The sequence below is a fragment of the Rhododendron vialii genome, chromosome 13a (assembly GCF_030253575.1).
Source record: "Rhododendron vialii isolate Sample 1 chromosome 13a, ASM3025357v1".
NCBI lineage: Eukaryota > Viridiplantae > Streptophyta > Magnoliopsida > Ericales > Ericaceae > Rhododendron > Rhododendron vialii.
The window spans coordinates 9,055,169-9,079,516 of NC_080569.1; the positions used below are offsets into that span (position 1 = coordinate 9,055,169).

Sequence of the window (24,348 nt, forward strand, 5' to 3'; positions counted from 1 at the left end):
AAAATATACTCGCTAACGATGTTTAGTTATGGTATTGGTATTTTGCCAATTATAACTATTGTTAACTAAATATTCTTATTGAATTTTTTTATACGACACGTTGCAGGTATGAAAACGTTAATTTATGGTGTTATCATAATAAATTTGGTTATATTACTGAATTTATGGTTTGGTATTTTGTTGATTATAACTATCGTTAACCGAACATTCCGATTGAATTTTTTTCATATGACACGTTGTGGATATGAAAACGTCAATTTATGATATTGACATAACAAATTTGGTTATATTACTGAATTTGTGATATTGTATTTTGCTATTATAGCTATCGTTAACTGAAAATTCCGATTGAATTTTTTTATATGACACGTTGTGGGTATGAAAACGTCAATTTATGGTATTGTCATAACAAATTTGGTTATATTACTGAATTTGTGGTAATTTGGTCTTGTTACGAAATATTTTAATCAATTTCTTTTGCTATGACAGTTGTGGGCATAAAAATGCCAAATTATGGTGTTATCATAACAATTATGGTTTGTTATATAATTTGTAGTATTTAAATATGTTTTCTTTTGATACGACACGTTGTGGTAAAAAAATGACAATTTTAGGTGTTGTCATAACAAATTTGGTTATTTTACTGAATTTGTGGTATTTTACACATGTATTTTGTTTGGGTATAACAATTGTTGATTCTGGTACGACATATTTTGATTTTGTTACGGAATATCATACGTGTCAAAGAATTTTTGGTACGACTCATTATAGTAAGATAATGTCAATTTATGGCGTTGTCATAACATTTGTGAGTAACATTATTTAATTTGTGATATTGTACACATATATTTGGTTGGGGTACGAGTATTATGGTTTCTCGTACGAATAATTATGGTTACATAATAACAAAAAAATTTAACTATGAGTAACCTGCTAATGACTTGTTCAACAAGTAAATTTTAAAGTAGAAGTCGTAACTAGCACAAAAAATATTTATTAGAAAATAAAAAATCGTCATAATAAAAATCACAAATTGTCATAATTTAGACATAAATCACAAATTGTCATAATTTAGACATTCGGTATACTCTGTGTACCATAGCTTTGTCCATATAATATTGAAGAAGAAAAAAAACCTTCTTATTTATGCCTATTACAAAACCCTATAAAATATAGGCCCCTAACTTTAAGTAAATTTGGGGGGGCCAAATGGCACGCTTTGCCCTGGAATGACCCTCACCGGAAAACCCGCAAATCACCGTACAGAAGTTGACTTTCAGGTTATTAAAATAAGCTATGGATTCAAAACCTAACTGGAAGATCCAGATGCACCCACACAAACTTTCTTGGAATTTCCGTTACCAAACAAATACTAGGTGTTCAACACATGGATAGGAGGAGTATATTTTAGTGTCTTTTTTTTGTAGTTCCGTTGTGTCATATGCAGAGATAGATATGGAGCAGGTCTATTATAGTTGCTTATTTTAGTGTCTTTTTTTTGTAGTTCTGTTGTGTCATATGCAGAGATAGATATGGAGCAGGTCTATTATAGTTGCTTCTTCTAGTCAAAGGGATTAGTTGTGCTCCTTTTGCTTGCGCCATTCCTAGTCGATCTCTCACTTTCAAGAAACTAATCCCACTACAGATCTTCTTTCTTACTTTCAAGCTTCTTGTGTTTGTTGGGTGTTGGCTTTTATCGATCATCACATGAGAAAATGTCAAACTTGGGAAACAACAGTGGCAACATGGCTGCACCTTCTTTCCATGAATTCAAGAAACAGGCTTCCTTCTTCTTGAAGGAGAAGATCAAGACCGCCCGGTTGGCCCTTACCGACGTTACCCCTGCTCAGTTGTAAGTACCTTTTTTTTCATATACTCTATGGACAGGATTCTCTCTCTCTCTCCGGCCGTTCATCTCGGTAATCATAAGTTAAGGTTCATGTAGAAAATATCAAATAGATTCTCTAACCAGCAAGTCTCTTACCGGGCTTTCTGGTAAGAGACTTGTTTTACATAAAGATCCTCTCAACGAATCCAAATCATTGATTACCGAGAGGAGAGGAGCAGCCGAAGTTTCAAGCCCTTCTTGATCAAGGCTTTTTTCTGTGATGGTTGACCGAGGGTTGGAAAGTGATATACTTGTTAAAAATTTCAAGCCCGGTTTGATCTGATTTTTGCCGGTCTGAGGATTGGAAATGGATCGACATACACTTCTAAAAATATATATTGGGCTACCACTGAAGTGTTACGGTTTTTCTTTCCTTTGATCCGGGTTTCTTGTATGAAGATTGACTGAGGAAGCCACAAATGGAAATCCGTGGGCACCGGACACGCGTACCCTGAAGATCATATCGCGGGCTGCTTTCGAAGTCGATGATTACTGGAGAATTGTGGAGATTTTGCACAAGGGGTAATTTGAGTTTCTTTGTTTCCTCATGCTGTTGTTAATCTATTTTGCTTTGGGTTCGACATATGTGATTCGATCGGTTCAAGTTTTTATTTTGTCTGATATCGCGAATCAGGTTGGCTATATTCGATAGAAAAAACTGGAGATCGTCTTACAACGGTTTAATTCTTCTAGAGCACTTGTTGACCCATGGGCCAGAGAGTGTTGCTGAGGAATTCCAAAGTGACAGAGATGTTATTACAGAGATGGGAAGCTTTCAACATATTGATGAGAAAGGGTCATAATTCTTGTCGTTTCTTCCTCCGTTCTAACTGAGTTCCCGCGATTTACTGCTATATGTTTTAACAAAGTTTCGATTTTCCAATATGCAGATTCAACTGGGGCCTTACTGTCAGGAAGAAGTCTGAGAGAATATTGAAGCTGCTAGAAAAGGGTCCTCTTCTAAAGGAAGAGAGGGATCGGGCTCGGAAAGTGACCCGAGGGATTGAAGGATTTGGAAGCTTTTGCCAGCGGACTTCTTCAGCTGAAGGAGTTCTTCGCCCATCATCTTTCAGAGCATACGGAAGATGCAACTCTCAGTTTAATGACCATGGAAATGAGGAAAATCAGTTTCCATCCTCCAGTAATGAAGATTTAACCCAAACAGTGCCTAAAAAATCAGATGAGACTCATGAGGAAAATATCAATTTGTTTTCTAGCAAGAAAGTAGAGAATTCAAGGTCTCGGAATGATTTTGCTGATGCTGAAAACCGGAGTTCCAAAGAGAATGTTGCTCCCGAAAAGGAAGATTTCGCAGAGGATTCCCATGAATGGAGTTGCACAGGGGAATCCAAATCCCTCTTGGGTGATGAGAAATATGATACTGCAAGTGTTTCTAGACAGGAGGAAGATCACCCTTTCTGTGAAACTGAGCATCAATCTACTCACTCCCTGCTTTCCACCACAGTTCAACACATGCAAGCTTGTTGAAACTCTAGTGGAATTTGTGTTTTCGTCAAGAAAAGCTTCTTTGTTTTGTATCCATATCGTTTCGTCAATAAATTTCTCTACTAATCCAAGAACCAAACACAGCCTTCAGAGAAGTAGACACCTTGCCTAGAAATTTCTTTTACCAGATCTTCTAGCATAACAGTTGAGGTTTTCTCTTTCAGTATGTGCTTTGAGTTTGTTATTAGACTCTCTGGACCGATGCTAAAGTTCTGTTTGTCTTGCTTAATGCAAAAATTAGATCCTGCACTTGTTCAGGTTTCTTTCAGAACATGCAGAGAAAATTCAGTACAGAAAGTGAAACACCAGCTCGTTATCCATAACGAACACATTGTGTGAACAATTGGATGAATTTCATTCGGCATCTATTTCTTCAAATAAGCTACACAAAATCGGATTAATTGCCCCTTTCTTTGGAATCTATACATACATCCAAGCAAGGATATGAACAAAGCAATTCCTGCGTTGTTATTTCCCAACCTAATTCATACAGTCAGTAACACCTCTCCTTATCTACTGACGAAAACGAAGAAGAAAAGGTAGATACACCTCCAAATACAACTCTACAAATATACCTACAAGATACAATGCACTTATATTTTGAATGCGACTTTATGATTTGCAAAGCCAATCTTGAATAGCATGTCTCAGAGCATAGTTAGGAGTGAGATGCAAATGGTCCAATTTCAAATTGGTCATCGGAGAAGTTTCCCGGCCATTTTCCAACCATCCAATCAAGGCATCCCTTTCGTAGGTGAACCCATCAGCTGCCACCTGAGGGTCGTGCATTATCTCCTAAAAAAGCAATTCCATGAAAAACGTGAGACATGTACACAGCAACATATTCCAACTGCCTAGGTAAATAAAATGCAGAAATGCACAGCCTATGTACACATTATATTCCCAATTCAGTTAGTTCAAGCTTCAGCCAAAGCTCAAGATCCACTGAAGCTTTGCTATTCTTCCTTAAGTTTGGTTAGTTGTTAACTTAAGTCTTAAGGCTAGGTTTGGATCACGAATCTGTGGAAACAAACACCTAGGAAATCAAAATGAACGAGTAACCAAAGAACAGTTTCAGCGTCTCATTTTCTCCGTTCCTTATTCCTTCGCCTTTTCCTATGCACAAAGTCGTTCCAAACACAACCTTAGGGAACCTAATTTAATCATCTTGATGATCAATAAGCCTAATAAAGATTGTTCACGAGCCCAAAAGCTCCAACTCAAAAGGGAAATCTGTATGCTGTTCATTAATAAACATTTTACATATCAAAAACAGTTATCGCTAAATAGCACATATGACAGTCAATGAACCTCAGCAAGTTGAGTGCAGTCCGATAAAGTGCAAAAATGCAACATCTGGAGCAGCAGCAGGAGGAGTTCATCTTGCTCAAGATACAAACAATAAAAACTTGTCTTGAGTGCCCAAAATTCCCTAACGCCATGTTTTCACGAATCCTCTCCTGGTGAGTGCTTAGTGCCTCAGCAGTAACTGTGGTCACCCTAGATTTTCCCCATCTCCTAGAAGCAGGCATCACACCAAGGGCTAAAATTGCTCATACAATCCACAAGAAAGCCTCAAAGCTCTGAGATATCTCTATATATTAGACTATTAATTTCGAAGCATTACACAGTTTCAAATAGGTGGACACCTCCTAAACCATCTAGAACTAGGATTTCGAGAATTAGGAGCAACTGAACTTTAGGCTTACAAAAACTAAATAATAATACTAGAAGGACTCGTCTTGAGCAAACTACTAAATGCATAAATTGACTCACAATGACCCAAGGGCAACCCAGCAACTCATATCCAGAAATTCTTCAAATTACCAAACTAAACCTGAGCAATATAACTATAAGAACTGGCCACCAACATACTTTGTCCTAACATAAACATAAATAAGACTCCTCTAATACAAGAAGCATCATAATACATCGTTCCAATTGATCCCAAATACGTTCGGCTTGAAACTAACCAATTTCAAAACTTCATCGCCTCTTTGATTTTAGTTATTCTTGATCTTCTTATGACATGCATCACTATTGCCATATATATCAAGAACATTGCTCACCTGAAGTATAGGGCACAAGAAGAACGATGGCACCGGCCGTTCTTCTGAGGTATGCAACCGCTCTAGTTCCCTAACCAAACTTGGCGTTAGCTCAGGCCTACCCCTGCTGTTCAACTCACAGCACTGCAACCCAAGGTACACCAATTTTTTTGACACAAAGTTTGGCCATTCTCCAGCAGAAAGATCCAAGACAGTTGTCAATTTCCCAAATGAGACTGCCTTTCGCACCTCACCCGCCAATCCCACCGGATCCCTCCCAGTGAGCAACTGAAGAACAATCAGCCCAAAAGAGTAAATGTCAGACTTAGTTGACAAGGACCCAGTTCTATGAGACTCTGGATCTGTATACGAAAGGGCACCCTTTAACTCGGTATCTCGCCCGAAACTTGGGCAACGGAGGGTTTCCTCTGGCATTAGTCTAGAAATTGCAAAATCGCATAACTTGCAGCTGAGATCTGAACCAAGAAGGACGTTTTCAGGCTTTAGATTTCCGTGCACAATATCCTCAGGTTCGCACGAATGCAAGAACAAAAGGGCACTTGAAATTTCAGCAATGATTTTTGCCCGGATCTTCCAGTTCAGAGAGCAAATATTGTTTCTTTTGAAAAGGCAATCTTGGAGGCTTCCATTGGGAAAATATTCATATACAAGGGACCAGGCTTCCGGGCAGACGCCAATCAAAGTCACTAAGTGAGGATGTTGCAGTTTGCCTAGAACTTGAACCTGCACAAGCAAAAATAAATCTTATTGTTGGTCAACAAACCACACACAAACAATAAAGATCAAGTACAAACAGAGAATAAGTGACACAAAAATGTAGGTGGTTCGGCAAGAATGCCGAAGTCCACAGCTCAAACTGTCTTTCAATATATTTTGAATGAGGAAAAAGAGACACAATGACGGCAGAAAGGGTAGCCAGGTTTTACAAGCAACAAATTCCCGTAATATCCTTAACAGGATCAGCGAAAGCGTGGACCATGAGTCCTGTACTAATCAAGAATCACAAAACCCACACTTGTATTTGCCCTCAGTAGTTAACTCATAAAAGCACGGGACTTGAAACTCTCCCTACATCTGCAGCAAGTCTAATAGTTCTTTTACATTCCACATATACACAAAGCATGGGATTGCACGTCAGTACTTTGAAAAAAAATATGAGGCATTACACCTCACCATTTATTTAATGTGTTCCACAAGAAAATTTCCTAGAGATAAGTTTTAAGACAATCACTCGATTCACATCCTAATGCAGTTTCCTAATGACTGGAAAATAGTACATTAAGCATATGAGAAATTCAGCGGAGTCATGGATTCCAGATTCAGGAGAACAAAGTGCATCAATTTTTTGGGGCTTAATGAGTGTTGGCTAGAAAAACTAGGCAGCTGGCTTCTCCATTCTTAATGTTAACACCCCTCCCTCCCCCCCCCCCCCACGGGCGGAGCTATGTTGGGGCCTGGGGCCCCCCGGCTCCGACACCCTGAGCTCCCGAGTTTTAAAATTTTCATTTTGTATGTACCTAATTTGAATATTATTATTCATGTACATCTACTTATGATCTTAATAATTTTGGTTTGATTTGATAAAAAAAAAAATGGTTATTTTACATTGTCATTTCTCAATTTCTTCCATAGATAAAAAAAATAAAAAATAAGCATGTGATAGTCAAAGTAGTCTAAAGAAAAAAACAAATGATTAGTATACTTTAATTGCATTAGATTAGAATCATTTCAATGCACAAATGTAATGTATTGGTAAAAAAACTTCACAATATATATACGTTTTGATAAAAAAAAAATATGTCTACAAAGCCGGCCCCCCAGGGTCAAAATCTTAGCTCTGCTACTGCACATTTCCACTCCTCCCCTGCCCATACCCCCAATGGTTGGGGACTAGATGTGTTGTTGTTATACATATACATATACAGTGAGCTTATAATATATATATATATATATATATATATATATATATATATATATATATAGAGAGAGAGAGAGAGAGAGAGAGAGACCTCTTGCTCAAAGTCTGATTGTCGTTGCAGGTTATGTGGGTGCAGCTTCTTTATAGCAACAGTTCGATCCAACATTTCCCCCTTATATACACAACCATGTCCACTTTGCCCAATCTTGAAGCTCTCAGAGAAATTGCAAGTTGCTGTTTGCAGATCTGTAAGCGAAAATTCTACTACCTCAGGTGAACCTTCAGTAAACCCAATCAACCCATTATAAGTTGCACCTCCAGCTTGACCACGACTTTTCCAACAATCAAGCCAACGGGTAGCTTCCATTTTCTGCCGTCGGATTTTCTGCTTTTCATGTCGCAGAGCTGAGATGGAAGATTGGAGAGTTTTCAACTCTCCGGAAGCCTCTTCTCGCCGCCGGTTTGCTTCCTGTGCACGACTATCCAAAAGAGCTATATTTCTCATGGTCCTTTGTAGCTCTCTAGATACTTCTTCTCTTTCATCATTGAGCTTTTCTTGCTCCTGAATTGTCATCTCCAGCGCATCTTCAGCTTCTTTTCTAAGTTTGACTTCATGTGCACGAGCAGATTCTAAAGCTTTGACCTGGATAAATCAGAGCAAAAATTGCCATTAGCAGAATAATCTCTGCAAAAGAAATTCACTCGCTGCATATGCCACAAGAAAAAAATGTAGGTTAACAGGCGAACTTCAACAATTAAAGAACAGTCAATTTAAGCACTGCCCTCTGGGAGATGGTCAAGGTACAAATAATGCCTAAAAACTTTAAAACTTCAATATACTTTTCATAAATTTCACGCACTTCCGCATATATTGATATACAGCGTCAGCAGACATAATTTCAAGACTGACTTGTCGACTAGTGATTTCTCAGATTAACCAAACGAGAATTTCACATCCCATCTGAACTGATTAGTAGTGGTTCACGAACATGAAGAAGAAATTAAAGTTCTAGGGAGTAAGTGCAAAAAAGTAAATCTTTTTACCTTGCTGATAGCTTCCACAGCTTCAGCTTCTAAATTTTTACATTTCAAAAACTCTTGAAGTGCTTCAGCCCTTGATGCCTCAGCTTCTCTTTGTATTTCTGTAAGTTGAGCATGTAAGCTTTCTTCATCAACCTTTGTTGCTGAATCTGAAGACCCCATTTGTTCAGTGGAAGAGGCATATCCAGAACTAGAACTAGTGCTTGATGGGCTTGAGAAGCTATGGAAATAGGGTGGAGACAATCTATTCATAGAACTCGGTAAAGTGGGTGTTGATAACACTTCTGTTGGAACTGCTTCTGCTTGATCCTCATTTCTAACTTCAGCACAAATTATACTTCCACCAGAGCTGGGTTGAAGACATTCAGGATTGAATGCGACCTCACCATTACCAAAGCTTGAGCCTTCACATGCTTCTCTTGTCCACAAATGTTTCCCTTTGTTGACAAACTGTATCTCACAGAAGTGGGGAGCATTTTTTGCAGCATAATTAGCTTTGCTAGAGCCTGCTTTGACCTTCATGCAACTGTTTCATATCATTCGGTTGTGTGCTAATTAGAGAAGTAAAATTCTTGGAACCATTACACCCAAACTACCATATACACAAGCGTGGGCTGAAAAAATTTATTCTACACAATAGGATATTGCATTTTCTGGCCAAGTAAACCACTTACTTTTCTGGCACAGCTCCTATTACAAGCTTCCTGATACCATGTTTGTTCACCAAATCTACGATCCCCTTTTCAACTTGAGATGCTTCAGTTACAACGATGCTTGCTTTAACCTGAATGGGGATTGTTTTCCATGAACCAACTATAGTTATAAGAAACGAACAATCTAAAGTAGAGTAATACTAACAAGTTTCAACTAAAAAGAAGGTTCTAGGAGACCAGATAAGATTGAGACAAAGTTCAATTGTATAATATCAGTAGAAGAAGAAGCAAACGTACATCTCTTTAACTTCAAGCTTACTATTAGCAAGTGGAGTAACTTGTTTTTCTTACATAAATCCTTTATGAGCAGCACTAAATGGTGAGTTTATCATTATTCATCCATCATAAGTAGAAATAAAGTGAAGAAACTCATCTGCTTCCATCATTTCACATACCAAAGGCAGAAAAAGCTAGATGAAATGGGTTTATGTTTTGAAACAAAATCAAATAATGTGCATCCGATGAATGTTACAAACACAGAAACATGAAAAGACAAGATAGGAGTCAAATGAGCCTGATACTTCTACGTTCTAACACTAGACATAGGCAGAGGTACATTGTAATTGTTTTCTTTTGCCTTTCAAAGTATGAATTTTGTTAATTTTAGGGAGTATTGCATGTTCTCACTTAGGAATTGGGGATTGTGTTTCTGGAATTCTTGAATATTGCTATTGAGGCTTTTCACTAATTTGTGGTTCAATTTTTTTCGTTTTAACTTCGGCCACTACCGAATCTAAATCCTAGCTCCGCCACTGACACTAGTTGATATGGTGAAACCCCAAGTATTTAGAGGAAGCAGCACTCCGTCATTGTTAACAAGCACAAAACCTCTTGTTACCAATATAGCTGTACTGGTGTCCTAACAGTAAAATAGTAGTTACAGTTTGCACTACCATTTCAAGGATCTAATTCGTGGTGTTTGCATGTGAAAGTTTGAATCCACTGCATACAACCTTAAATAAGATCGTTGTAACGAACATTAGTGATTCCCTTAGCCATAAGTTTTATGAAGGAGATATTGCCATGACATCTTACTGTAATAAAAAATTTCCTTGGTCACATGTTGTTGCTATGTTCAAGGAAAGTATATCTAGGAGAATATCCAAAATCTTGCTTCTATAGTGGCACCATGAGAGAGAGAGAGAGAGAGAGAGAGAGAGAGAGAGAGAGAGAGAGAGAGAGAGAGAGAGAGAGAGAGAGAGAGAGAGAGAGAGAGAGAGAGAGAGAGAACCAAAAGTAAATACAAGCCAACCACTTGGAATCGCCAAAGGTCACAGAGACCAATAGACATTTTGTTAAAGAGGTTATAGGATATTGTTAAAGAGGTTATAGGATATGTAAAAGGACCTAACTTGCCAACTACTAAAGGAATCAGGAGTAGAGAAGAGAATGAATTTTCCGACAATCATTAAGTATACTTGCACAGATTATCTTCACGTGATGTCATTTTCACTATCGACCAGTTTGGAAGGAAACTCCAGCAAGACATCAAAACTCAAAAGCTAAGGTCAAAACAAGATCTGAAGATACCCAAGAGGCAAGAGCAATCACTTTCACCCCTTGATTTCACCAACATTCCAATCAATTACAGTTTGTCTTTAAGACAAGATGGAATTGCTTCTTGCATATGCTCAATCCCATTCAACTGAACCAACTCCACAAACCTCAGTCCGAATTCCATGGAGTTAGCGATAGGATCTGTTTTCCCAAATGAAGAAAAGGCAATAAACTCACATGCACGTATTTTTCATGCAGGCAGGGTCAATGGGGGTGATCAAGACAGTTTTGAAAAACAAATATTTCGATGCTTGCAAGAAATACAAAAGTATAGAGTGCTTAATGAAAGGGTTCACTTAAAATGATTCTCCCATGCTATTTCTTATAAATAGGACAACTCGTGGAAAGTTAAATAGAAGAGAACCTTTGATCGATTGCATATGCTCAAGTAATTGGATAGAAGTTTTTGCATCTGCTCTTTCTCCTCCCTCCTGAATGCCGTTACCACTTCTCCATTTGCATGACTTGCCGGTAGCTTTCCCACTGCAAACCATGTTAATTGCATATATTAATGTGAACTATGTTTCTACATACTCCATGGCCTCCTTAAGCCACAGAAAAAGAGAGAATGATATTTGAAACAAAAAAAAAATCCAATAAGTTTCCATTTGTAGATAGATGTAAAATCCTGCCTCAACAGACATGCCAAAATAGGTGGAGTCCTAATTTATTTTAATGTTGTGACAAACATTGCAAGTTCCTATGCGAAATCTCTGGTGTCTTGTTGGGTTTGTGGAGCCTCCCTCGAGTATATAATGCTAGCTACACTAGCCATGTACATAGGCAATCTTGCCAAATCATGTACATCTCTGCATCGGGATTTTTTTATTTTATTTTTTTCGCTTGTTCAAGTGTGTGTGGTTCCTAGCTTAACATTTCACTTTTCCATGTTACATTCCAGTAACCAAACAATTCGCAGAAAAGATTCCACCTTTTTCGAAATCCCAGTAGCAAGAAGTCCAAAAGTAGCACAGATCATAATAGGGAAAATATGGGAATTCAAAGACAAAAATACCATATGCAAACTTGTACACAGCGCATACCCACCACACTCGAGAGCAATTTTGTTCACCACGCCTTTGGTGAGGATAACTTTATCCGCATTCGCTGACCCATGTCACTGTGCTTATTTTGTACTAAGGTTTGATTCATTAGGAGACCACGCAAAAATTCAATTTTTCGATCAAAAAACCCAATTTTCCTCTATCCAGTTCTAAACCCGAGAATTAAACTTTTCAATTGAATACCGACCGCTACTCGATCAAACGCAAAGCGAGGGTGATCAAAATTCTCTCCACCACACACAAGTATGTAAAGATAATTGAGAGAGGGAAAAAAATCTTTGTACCCTTTCTCACATGATATGGGCCCGGTCAGGTCCCACCCCATATGTGAGAGAGAAGCGATTTAAATAATCATTGCATTAAAAAAAATTCGAGAGAGAGAGAGAGTTACAGAGAGTAGGAATCATGGGAGAAGGTTGATGGACATGAAGAATGCAAATCTCCCAGCTTCCAAACCGCCTTAAAGTCCAATTGAGCAAAGCAACGGCTTTCCCGACCGACTTTCCGACCGCCACGTGTACCACTCCACCACCACATCCACTTTCCTCAACGATTTCCAGCACTTGAAACGTCGCCGTCCGACTTGTCCGAACGAACCCTAGTCGCGGCGGCGGTGAAAACCCAGAGAAGCGGTCCTGCGGGTAGGCAGGACTCAGTAGCTCCATCTTTTCGCCGGAGAGAATCTTTTTGTTCTGTTTTGGCTGCTATGTAGAGTAGAGGTAATGGACGGCTTGCGATGATGCAATAATGATGAATGAATGAATGAAGAGTGAGATTCGTGGAAGGATTTTATTAGTAGTTTTATCTGCCTAAAGTTGGGCTCGGCTTGACTTTGATGTTTACTATCTTTATGTGCATCATATGGAGAGAGAGAGAGAGAGAGAGAGAGAGAGACTTTTTTTTTTTTTGAAATGGAGAGAGAGACTTTGATGTTTACTATCTTTATGTGCATCGTGTGGAGAGAGAGAGAGAGAGAGAGAGAGAGAGACAACGCGGCAGGTGTAATCTAGGCCGTTTATCACATTTCTGATGACGACCTGCAAATTCTCTTTCTTACTGTATTTGCTTACCCCTACATGGAGTAATAAAGATTTTCCTTTGGGTTTTTGTTCTTTAGTAAAAAAAAAAAATTCCCACTAAAAAACAGAAGAAGTGACTGGAAAAAGGAGTGTGAAAATATTTTTCTTTTGGTTAAAGAGTACGCATAGTTTTTTCGTTGATTAAAGCCGTAAATTTCGTCTATCGGAATTTGGATACCTAATTATATGTGACATACTCTTAACTTCATTTTCGTATAAACTTGTCAATCATTTTAGTTAATTCACTAGTATATTCCATCGCTAGATCTGAGTCATCTCCATTAACAATATTTCAGTTTTATCGCTTTATTTCCAAGTTCATTCAATTAAATTACAAGGTTTATATAATCAAACATATTGCGATTCCAATATTGTTTTGCGAACTTTATTGTTTTTATACGTAGTTACCACTGGTCTCACGAACCTCTATTTCTTAAATGATAATTACTCAATATATCTTACCAGTCCCGATGTGTTCTATGATATGTTATTTGCATAGAGTGTTGTGTGTCCCACGGGTCCATTTCATTCATGTCATCATTTCTCATAAATAGGAGTAATACTTTACATTTACGCGGTCGGAATTTAATAATCACATTCCACTTTTTTAAGCCCGCAAATAACGGTTTATGTGATACTGCAAAACGATAAGAGCACCGACGAGTTTTATACTGATGAGGTACTAATGGCCTGCGGTGCCTGTTACGGGTCTCGCACAGATGATCTGAGCTGCTCAATAATTTAAAAAAAAATTTGAGTGGGCTTTTGGCAAATCAACTCAATTTGATATGTGCAAGTGCTCGATCCAATCTTCCGTTTTTTCATTCAAATTCCAGGCCTGAAGCAAACAAGTTATTTTAGTGAAGGAAAATTTAGTGTGATCATATATGTTCAATCATTCGACAAATCATTTCTTTGTACAAATGACTTGTTCAAAACAAATTATGAATAATTACTAAAAAGGAATTTTTTTTTGTAAAACTAGAATAAACAATGGTTCTAATCATCAAAATACCGCATGAAGGCCTCACCAAGCACCGGTGGCGGACTTAGGAATTCTCTATACTAGGACACCTATTATTCACAATCATAAAAAATATTTCTCTGTATGTATACCACTAAATTATCGTTTAACCATTAAATATTGATCACTCATTCTATTCCGCAATCGATTTCTTACAATATTCAGGCTGAAAATATCATTTCAACTGTCGCGGTGGCAACCGTAAGATTAATGCCAAAGTTAAGAGCAAGTAAACTAAAAGATATAGTAATTTAGAAATTTAAAATTTTCATAATATTGCGGATTGGGAGGAAAACAAAAAGAGATAGAATAAAAATAGAGAAATAAAGGAAAGAGGTAGAACGGAAATAAAAAAAAATAAAGAAAAGAGGTAAAACAAAAAAGAAAAAAAAACGAAGGACGGAAGGTCCTGGGAATCAAACTTTGCCCGTAGAACTTTTCACAATTTATGATGACCACTACACCATGCTAATGGTTTGTGAATTGTGATGGTATAAGAGACTTTTTTGTATTTATATCTAACTTTTTTTTACTACAGTAATTTTTTTTTTTTTTAAAAAGCGTGGAGGCATGTGACCCCACGTGTCCCAAGTGGGTCCGCCCCCGCCAAGCACTAAACCGCATATTTATGTACCTTTGAATCTCAAAATATTGTGGGCAGTTTGTCTAATGAGTTAGCACTATTTATTAAATTAAAAAGTCTCATTCTTCTATCAAGAAATGAGTTTACCACACCTTTTTTTGATAATGTCACGCCCTGCAAGTGCATTTTTGCACCAAAAAATACACTTACAGAATGTGGCATTATCAAAAAAGGGTGTGGCAAAATCACTGCCCTTTTCTATCTCTATCTAATTAAAAGATCCAATGAGCTAAAGCTTGACTCTAAAAGAAGAAACGAGGTAAAAGCTACAGCAGAGCAGGATTAATATTTAAGCGTGAATGGCGCCGATTCACATTTCATATGGAGGTTGACAGATTAACTAAACCCACCAAACCAAATTAATCAAAGTTTTACTACTCCTACATTAAACTAAGCAAAACCTTAAATCAAAGTTAATGCCTTTATGATCAGAATTCCATTCTCAAGGGTCAACAACAAACTTTCTAAAAGTGAAGGATTCTTTTAATTAAAAAACATCCAGCCAATGGAATCATAGAACAAATCACAGCTTAAAAACACAAACTTTTGCCCTTCGAAAGTGATTTTTTTTCTTTTTACTTGACCTTTTCATACTACAACTTTATTTTCAAAATGTTGGTTGAAAGTTTTGAAGCCTAGCTACTTGATTGGGGGCTTAACAGATTACGCATGTTAAGAGTTTGGTTGAGCAAAAACCAAAAGCAGTGTGCAAGTACTCCCAAATAAACAAATTCAGAACACTTGTGCTTTTGTTTGGTTTGTAATTTGAGAAGTATTTTTGGATAATGAGTGAAGAGAGAAATGAGAGTAATGATTGAGTTGAGAAATATATTTTTTTTTATTAGAATAATAAAGTGAACAAGGCATTGGTCCGTTTTTTTTTTTTTTTATAAGTTACATCCGATCAACTGGATTTTTTACGGAATAGTTATAAGCCTCAAGCGATCTATAAAATGAACGATTTAAATCACGTTTCGAAGCTCGGGTCGGTGCCCAAAGTCCCTCGGGAAGGGCTTTGTTTGATTGCTGTTAATAAACGATTGAACAGTCGGTGCAACAGTTGTATGGTTGCATTGAGGTTAATGAGTTTCTATATTCGTTAAGGGGTAGGGGTAGGATGGCTTAAATATAGATTCTTCTAATGCCTGACCCAAAAAAACCAGACAATGGTACGATATACCCTGGCTGTAGGCTGTCGCCCAGCTAAAAAAAGAAACCGAGGCTTAAGAGATGGAGAATGATACCCCCACCGCGGTTCCTCCACCGAACCGTCCACCGCATGCATGTAGGGCTCACTCCGGCTACCGGACGGCTGATCCGATCCGTCCAAAAATTCTATAAAAAAAAACGAGTGGGCCCGTACGAGAATCAACGGCATCCGACGTATGTAGATGCTCGATCCGAACTTTCAAAAATCAGAGATCCGAGCCGTTAAAAGATGGAAGATTGGTTCGAGTACTTACACATGTCGGATGTCATTGATTCTCGCGCAAACCCACTCGGTTTTTTTTTATAGAATTTTTGGACGGATCGGATCGGCCGTCCGGTGGCTGGAGTGGGCCCGGCGTGCGTGCGGTGGGGAACCGCGGTGGGGGTATCATTCTCCTAAGAGATGCTCCAAGCTAGGCAAAGACTAGGGCCACTCATCATGCACATACAATTTCCGTGGGGCTTGCTTCGGGTGATAATCGAAATTGTTTATTTTATTTTAAAAAAAAATGTTTTTCTAAGTGATTCTATAAAAAATTAACTCAATCGAATTTAGATAAAGAATTTTTCAGGATATATACAACGGGGATCCCTTAACCATTCTCCAATTAAAGAGATTATTTTGGTTTTGATATCATTCTCAAATCTCAGCTAGTAATACAATTGCTCAAATTACAGAGACGGATCTACTTAAGGGCGCATGGCGGCCACGCCCCCGCATTGTTTCGGGTTTTTTGTTTCCTTCAAATTTTAACATTAATATTAGTTGTATTTTTTTTGTTTGTTAAGAATTATATTATGTATTGGGTGTTGTTTAAACATTTAAATTATTTAAGAATGTGTTCGTTTGTGTCCCAAAATCCAATTCTTCTCTCTGTTCCTGATCTCTCGTAAGTTTTTTCTTCAATTATTAATCTCATTTCTCTCTTTCTCTCTCTCTCTCTCTCTACTGATTACCCAAAAAACTTTTCTCAAAAGCTAAACCAAACAAACTACTCACAGAGTATTAGTTTTCCGAATCTTGAAATTTCAAAATCTTGTTATCATAGTCCCCCTGCGCTTACAAAATCATGGTTCCATCCCTGACTCAAAAGGTGACATTGAGAAGATGACCCGAGCAACGAATTCAATTTTTTTTTTCAAATTTGGCAGTCTCTGGCAAAAGTTTTAAATGCAACGCGGAAACATCATTCGAAAGAGACACACATTCCATTGAAGATGACAGCAGTACTATGAAGAAAAAGGCCTGATTGAAAACTAGTTCGTCGTATTCTCAGCTTCACCAAACAAGTTAGAATCAACGTGTTTACTGATTTAGAGTCGGAAGAATAGACTAATCGTGTATCACAGTAGTAGTATCCAATTCTCGTTTTGCCAAGAGTACCGCGTATATATTCAACTATATCCGAATATCCAATAGGCCAAACTTCCTGGAAATAGCATTGAACCTACGGCGAACTTTCATAACGTATTCCCAGTTCTGAATAATTTCGAACAATAACATGGAATTATTTCTAGTTCCGAATAATTTTGAACTATAAACGTATTCCTAGTTCCGAAGAATTTCAATTTACAGAAGTTAACCCACGTAAAATGCTTGAAAATCGATACTTCACCGTGTTGAGTCAGACCATCGCGTTTAGTGTTTTGTAGCAGTAACTCAGACAGACACTGTGACTTGTCTATCTGATGGGGAAAAATATGTTCTAATCGAATACGAAGAAATAGCAATAGGTTGAAAGCCAATAAAATCACGAGTTACAGATTAAATTGCTGATAGTTTTGAATTAACTTTCAAGGGAAAACTTTTAGACAGATGTCCACGGAAAATTGACAATGCTCAAATTCGACTATCATCCTGCCACAGCTCTTTGGGTCTTCTTACCAACGACAAAACGACACCAAAACTAAACAAAAACAAAGGTAGAGTAAGATCTTGCAAGCAGCAACTTCTTTGGCAGGAACGGAATATTACACATCTTCCTCATCACGCAATTCAGAATTAGAAGCATTTCCTGTGCACAATGGACGGGCCAGATTCATCGTACTCTGCCTTTGCAATCCACATCTGCATACGTTTTGGATTCCGTTAAAATGGGGAAATGAGATACGAGAAAAAGCAATTCAGATACAGTGGCAGATGCAGGCTTAAGAAATATCATGGCAATGCAATGCTGGCTATCTGTGCACAATTTTCTGAATTAAACATGAAGGCTCCGTTTGTTTTCAATGTAAAATGTTTTTTCAGAAAACAAATTTCAAACTTTTATTTTTCGGTGTTTGATTGGCACTTGAAAATATTTTTAGAAATCAACAAAATAGTATAGAGAGAGAAGGGGGGCTTAAACGGTAGAGAGATCTAAGAATATTGGAATTGAACGTGAATCAGAACTGACGATCGAGGAAACTGAGCAATGAGAATTGCAATAGAAGGCAACAGGTTCATTGAGGAAAATAACTTACGGAAGATTTAAAGGTAAGTCATTTTCATCCAATTGATGGAAAATGTTTTCACAATTTTTTACACAACTAAACGCCGGAAAATAGGTAAAACAATTTACTGGAAAATATTTTACGCCCAAACAAACGGAGCCAAAATGACCAAAATATAGCTACTCCAAGGAAAAGTGGACTCCACAGAAACAAATGCATCCAAACCATTTCCAAAAATTGAAATGTTTGAGAAAACAAGAAGTAACAATCTTGGTGATATGATGGTAATAAAACTTCAGATTATCAGGGTGAAATAACGCAATGCCCAATGCATTCTATATTCTTCTTCTGTATGTTATGTTATGTTATGTTACTGACATGCATGCCACTCATACACATGACATTCTTCTCGATTATAGGCAGTGATCATCATCATATATAGAGGGACAAACCTGTTGGAAGGTGCTTAGGGATGCAAGGATGGAGCCTCCAATCCACACACTGTACTTTCTCTCTGGCGGAGCGACCACCTTTATTTTCATGCTACTAGGGGCCAAAGCAGTAATTTCCTTGCTCATTCTATCAGCAATGCCCGGGAACATGGTGGACCCACCACTGAGAACAATGTTCCCATAAAGATCCTTCCTAATATCCACGTCACACTTCATGATGGAGTTGTACGTGGTTTCATGGATACCTGCGGCCTCCATTCCAATCATGGACGGTTGGAAAAGGACTTCTGGGCAACGGAAACGCTCCGCCCCAATGGTAATCACCTGCCCATCGGGCAGCTCGTAGCTCTTCTCCACAGAAGAATTGGTTTTGGAAGTTTCCAATTCTTGCTCATAGTCCAGGGCGATGTATGCTAATTTCTCCTTCATGTCCCTCACGATTTCACGCTCGGCTGTGGTGGTGAAAGAGTACCCACGCTCAGTGAGGATTTTCATGAGGGCATCAGTAAGGTCACGGCCAGCTAAGTCAAGACGTAGGATAGCATGAGGGAGGGCGTACCCCTCATAGATGGGGACTGTGTGGCTCACACCATCTCCAGAGTCCAATACAATACCTGTGGAAAACCAAGCGGCACGGCATTTGTAAAGCATGAATTTTTCTATGTACTGCAATTGAGTAGAATAACACTTAAATCTCAATTGCCCGAAGTAGACTAAGAACCTTTCAGTCAATCCATGAGCTCCAAGCCAAAGGCTGGTTACAGGGATGAGATACATTGGAACTGATTGGAAGAACAATAAAAACTCCAAGTGTGGTCACAGGATAAAACACATTGATATGTAATGTATGAACCGTTTGTTAAATAGAAGTTCAACAAAAGAGACTTTTGAGCAGTCAATTCCATCGGGTCCAAAACTGACAAATTACAGGGATGAGTTATACTTGAGAATCATACAACACCTTTCAAATCAAATTTTAATTTAGTTGATCCTAAATTATGAATCTAAACATGTAGCATAGGATATTTAAGTATCCATTCACATACTTATCCTGTCAAAACCACGTATGTCATCCATTCAACCAGATTCCACGGTAGTAAAATCATAAAAATGCTTACCAGTTGTACGACCACTGGCATAAAGTGACAGAACAGCCTGGATGGCTACATACATGGCTGGAGCGTTGAAGGTCTCAAACATGATTTGGGTCATTTTTTCACGATTAGCCTTTGGGTTGAGAGGTGCTTCAGTGAGTAGAACAGGGTGCTCCTCTGGGGCTACACGGAGTTCATTATAGAAAGTGTGATGCCAGATCTTTTCCATGTCATCCCAGTTGCTCACAATACCATGCTCGATGGGGTACTTCAGTGTTAAGATACCACGCTTAGACTGAGCCTCGTCCCCAACATATGCATCTTTCTGGCCCATGCCAACCATCACACCAGTGTGACGCGGGCGGCCAACAATGCTAGGAAATACAGCCCTTGGAGCATCATCTCCAGCGAATCCAGCCTAAGGAAACAAAAATGCTCAGAGGAAACAAGAAATAGAAAGATAAGCAAGTGCAGATGTTTCCTATTTCACACACAGACCAAAAAAAAAAAAGAGGATAAGTCAATACAGGATTCATCAATAAGTTTCCAGCAAAATTTGTCCTTAGTTGGTACCTTAACCATTCCTGTCCCATTATCGCAGACGAGTGGCTGAATATCCTCAGCATCTGCCATCTTGTATCAACAGCTGAAGAAATTAAACTGTGTCAAATCAGGAAGTAACATAGCTACAAAGGGAAATATACGAAGTGAAGAAAAATAGAGAGCACACAAAAGTTCTCTTAAAATCTTAACTATAACGGAGATCGTTAACCTGTTGAGTGGTCTCTTTGGTGAAATAGATCTTCCTACTCTCCACCATCAAACACCAGCAAGCACTACTGACAATTGTCTTAAATAGATGGAAAATCATGTTCGTCATCAATTCCATGCCAATTGTTGCAACTTTAGTTTTTATGTTTGGACTTTCAGAACGCACATCTTATTGCACACACCCACATGCAAGCTTTCCAACTGCTACTTCATTCTTTGGTTTTTATGCACATAATAAAAGTCCTTAGTAATTCGTTGCAGCAAAGTCTGTGAAAACTACACGGTTCATGATTGCATAGGTCAAAGACAAATAACTCATCACAAGGCTTTACCGCAAAAGTCCAAATCACTACTTCATCAACAGTCTCGAACCTTGTGCTTTAGATTGATTCTTGTTATGAGCCAGATTGAAGGCAAAAATAACAAACACGTAACCATGTTTATAAGTTGAGATTCATTTTTTGTGATCCCATAGAAGAGCACTTAAATCTTTCCAGATTTTCTACATCACGAATTTAACATTTCTTGAAGTTGAGAGATTAAACATCTTGGGCAACACTACAATATTATTGTTTGGAGAAGTACGAGGTAACAATTTACACTGTGCATACTCCATAAGAAGAATTGTAGTTAGTCAAATTTAAGAATGCTTAATACAGTGCGAGATTGAGTAGTTTGAAGCTTTGGAAATTTGGAAGTTAAACAAAGAGACAGAGTTTGCTACAACTATGTTATGAACCAGTACTACGTCTTATTTATATCCAAACATAAAAATTGGACATTCATAAGTTATAACATCATACCAGTACGATACATGGATACGAATATGGTACATATGCATTTCACAATAGGCATTACCTGATGGTTATGAATCACATGATATACCGTACGATATCCGAATCCACGCTTCACAGACAAAAATTATGTATGAAACTAAAATTTTGCTAGTGCCATAGTGCAACACGAAAAAGCCACTTGACTACATGCATCCTCAAACAGTTATCCATCAAATTAAAGACACTACCTTTGCATCATGCAGAACTTGCAACTGATGAGAATCTGTGATGGCCACAGGAAAAATGCATGGAAATGCTATACAAATCACGAAAGGCCAACCCAGTTACGCACAACGCAACCCTTTAGCTTTGATTTCCTAATGTATGATTATAATTTCTTCATGAACTTCAAAATGCACTATCCAGAAAGAAATTCAGATGCAATTTCATCACCAAACCACCGAATAACAACATTGTCCAAACATGAGAGCCCACACCAAGTAACATTTTCCATAGCATCCAATTCCTCCTGGATCCAGATAATTCCTCTGTTACGGGTGCCACATTCGTGTACATTACACCAAGGGATTCGGTACATTATCCAGTATATACAAACAAATGGAGTTTCCCAATATGTCCATACTTCCTCCAAATACAACTAAAGAGCATTTCTCAAAACACAAATCGAGCAGAATGTGATCTGTGTACAAAGCAAATAACAAGACCAGAAGGATCCGGGTGTTTAGACCCGTAACCCAACGCAAACAACAAAACCTACTAAGCCCCAAACCAAAACAGTCCGTGTAAACGGTGATACTTCTGTATGTTAGATCTCCCAGAATCTACACTAACACCTTTCATGAAATATCACCAAATCCAAGCCAAAAAACATCGACATTTCAAAAAGAAAGAGGCAAATCCAGATCTTAAGTACATACTATATGCGAATGTACATCAATCATGATTACGAAATCAACGAGAGAGAGAGAGAGAGAGAGAGAGAGAGAGAGAGAGAGGTGACCTCGAGTTACGATGTTCAGCTGCCCGCCCACGGTGGTAGGGAAGTGCGAATTCGAAAGGGGGAAATGAAACCAACGCCCAAATGAGGACCAAATTCGCTTTAAATGTAGAATGTGCCCTTGACCGAATTTCGTGTCTATAATTTTGGGCGCCCGCTAATTCCAATCTTGGGACTGGAATCCCGCGCAACACTTGTCCCGCCCAGCACTCTCGAAAGAGGGCTTCCGAAAATACAGCTGTTCTGTTCTTCAACATGGCCTCTTGTCGATGCTCCCAAGTACCCCTGCCGAAAAGGTGCCGAGCAGTTGATCCGATTGTTCATCTTAACAATTGACGGCTTAGATATTGGCTGAGTAATGGACGATTCAGATCTATATGCGTTCATATTCAATTCGAGCTATCCGTACCGAGATAAACGGTCGGATGCCACTCAGCACCGCTTGACAGTGTTGTTTGGCAGCATCCCGGCTCCATTTGTCAGAGATGTCAAACTGTCAAAGTACTGAATTACCCCTCAACTTTATCGACCAATTTCAAAATGGCCTTTTAGCATCTACAGTTTTTAAGACCGGCCCAATCAAAATGGGCCTAATAAGGTTTTTGGCAAAAAGCGTTTTCATAGCCGCACCATCAAGACTAGTGGGGGTAGTAGAAAAATGGCTTGGCACATTTCTTGTCGCAGTTCAAGAAGCTGTCCAATTTTCTGATGTAACTACTGCTGTTTTGTCTTTGAGAGATGACACACCAAGAACGGAGCAAAAGCTAAAATAACATACAGAGAAGTCAAGATTTAACACAATTAAAATATGTTGACATTCTACTTCTTTTTTTAAAATTAAAAATAAAAAAGTTGGAGTGTCGTGTCAACTTTAACAGTTGAATATCAATCCATTCCCTAAAAAGAGGAGTCAAGGTGCTCAATTCAAAGTCAAGTTTATAAATATCCTAAAAAATTGAACCGACGACATGCAGCTAGACGATCTCGAAGACCTCGATTATGGAATGGTCCTTCTAGGGTTTCCCTTTTTTTACCAAATGCATGAAAGTTTAAAAATCCCTCATAATCTTGCTACTATATTTGCTTCTTGGTTGACAAAACTTGGAGGATATAGACAAGGTCATGAAATGGGCCGTCTTGGCTAATTCGGGCCAATAGGCCCAGTTAAGCCAGTTGGATCAAAACAGGCCATGTGACCCAGGCCAGCCACAGTGTATCATGTTTCTGTTCCTTTTGCCTTCGAGGTTTTTGAAATTCAGTACCATATGACGAGATGCCTTTTGGCCCCGTTTGTTAAAAGTATTAGATGAGTGGAGATTCGTAAGGAGATCAGATTTGTAAGAAGATGGCATACGTAATTTACATGTTTGTTTCGCACGGAATTAGATGATATGATTATTAATATCACGTTTGTTTCACATGGGATAAGATTGGATTGAATTGGATTGATAGTATACATTTTCATTTTTGACTTTTCCCAAAACTAAAGGATAACAACACCATGCACTATGCATCAAAAGCAAACCGAGTAAAAAATAGTAAATAACCAAAGCCAACCATCAATTGTTTATATATTAAAAATATAGTTAAAAAATTAAGTGCTTCAATTTTCAATCCGTCTGAACTGATGCGAAGATCTTATTTTTTTATCATTTTATCTTAAAGGGTCATAATTAATTTTTGTCTCTAGGGCTCTCATAATTAAGTATTTATACTTTATTTGGTTCTATGACTATCTTAGGGCTTGTACATGAGAGCCCTAAAGTCAAAATTAATTATGATCCTTTTGGATAAAATGATAAGAAAAATAAGATTTTCGCACTGGTTCAAACGGATTGAAAATTGGAGCTCTTAATTTTTTAATCATATTTTTAATATATAAACGGTCTTAAAAAAATTAGTGCTCTAATTTTCAATCCATTTGAATAAATGCGAAGATCCTATTTTTCTGAGCATTTTATCCTAAAGGGTCATAATTATTTTTTGGCTATAGAGCTTTCATATAAGAGCCCTAAAAGAGTCGTAGAACCAAATGAGGACAACTTTGTCTTTTTTGATCAACTCACCTTGAATTAGATTATGAATACCAAGTC

At 38.0% G+C, this 24,348-nt stretch overlaps 3 protein-coding genes across 5 annotated transcripts; 1 reads left to right on the forward strand and 2 right to left on the reverse strand.

The window, feature by feature from the left end:
• The first annotated feature begins 1,202 nt into the window (after positions 1-1,202).
• Positions 1,203-5,612, forward strand: LOC131314739 (epsin-3). Of its 3 annotated transcripts, none has more exons than XM_058343584.1 (5): positions 1,203-1,852; positions 2,288-2,410; positions 2,523-2,684; positions 2,779-3,392; positions 3,693-5,612. In XM_058343584.1, the coding sequence occupies exons 1-4, from the start codon at positions 1,716-1,718 to the stop codon at positions 3,374-3,376; spliced, it is 1,020 nt and encodes a 339-aa protein (XP_058199567.1). In that variant the 5' UTR covers positions 1,203-1,715; the 3' UTR covers positions 3,377-3,392; positions 3,693-5,612. The 3 variants fall into 3 exon arrangements, with proteins under 3 accessions (XP_058199567.1, XP_058199568.1, XP_058199566.1); XM_058343585.1 differs by lacking the exon at positions 3,693-5,612 and having other exon boundaries at positions 2,779-3,000; positions 3,187-3,473; XM_058343583.1 differs by lacking the exon at positions 3,693-5,612 and having other exon boundaries at positions 2,779-3,473.
• Positions 3,726-12,670, reverse strand: LOC131314737 (U-box domain-containing protein 33-like). Its single transcript, XM_058343581.1, has 7 exons — positions 12,148-12,670; positions 11,057-11,175; positions 9,097-9,206; positions 8,426-8,948; positions 7,473-8,024; positions 5,464-6,186; positions 3,726-4,189 (listed from the first exon to the last, which is right to left on the reverse strand). The coding sequence occupies exons 1-7, from the start codon at positions 12,419-12,421 to the stop codon at positions 4,007-4,009; spliced, it is 2,484 nt and encodes an 827-aa protein (XP_058199564.1). The 5' UTR covers positions 12,422-12,670; the 3' UTR covers positions 3,726-4,006.
• Positions 12,671-17,469: 4,799 nt separating this feature from the next.
• Positions 17,470-22,502, reverse strand: LOC131314738 (actin-like). Its single transcript, XM_058343582.1, has 5 exons — positions 22,259-22,502; positions 20,264-20,336; positions 19,715-20,108; positions 18,597-19,210; positions 17,470-17,779 (listed from the first exon to the last, which is right to left on the reverse strand). The coding sequence occupies exons 2-5, from the start codon at positions 20,321-20,323 to the stop codon at positions 17,714-17,716; spliced, it is 1,134 nt and encodes a 377-aa protein (XP_058199565.1). The 5' UTR covers positions 20,324-20,336; positions 22,259-22,502; the 3' UTR covers positions 17,470-17,713.
• Positions 22,503-24,348: the final 1,846 nt, after the last annotated feature.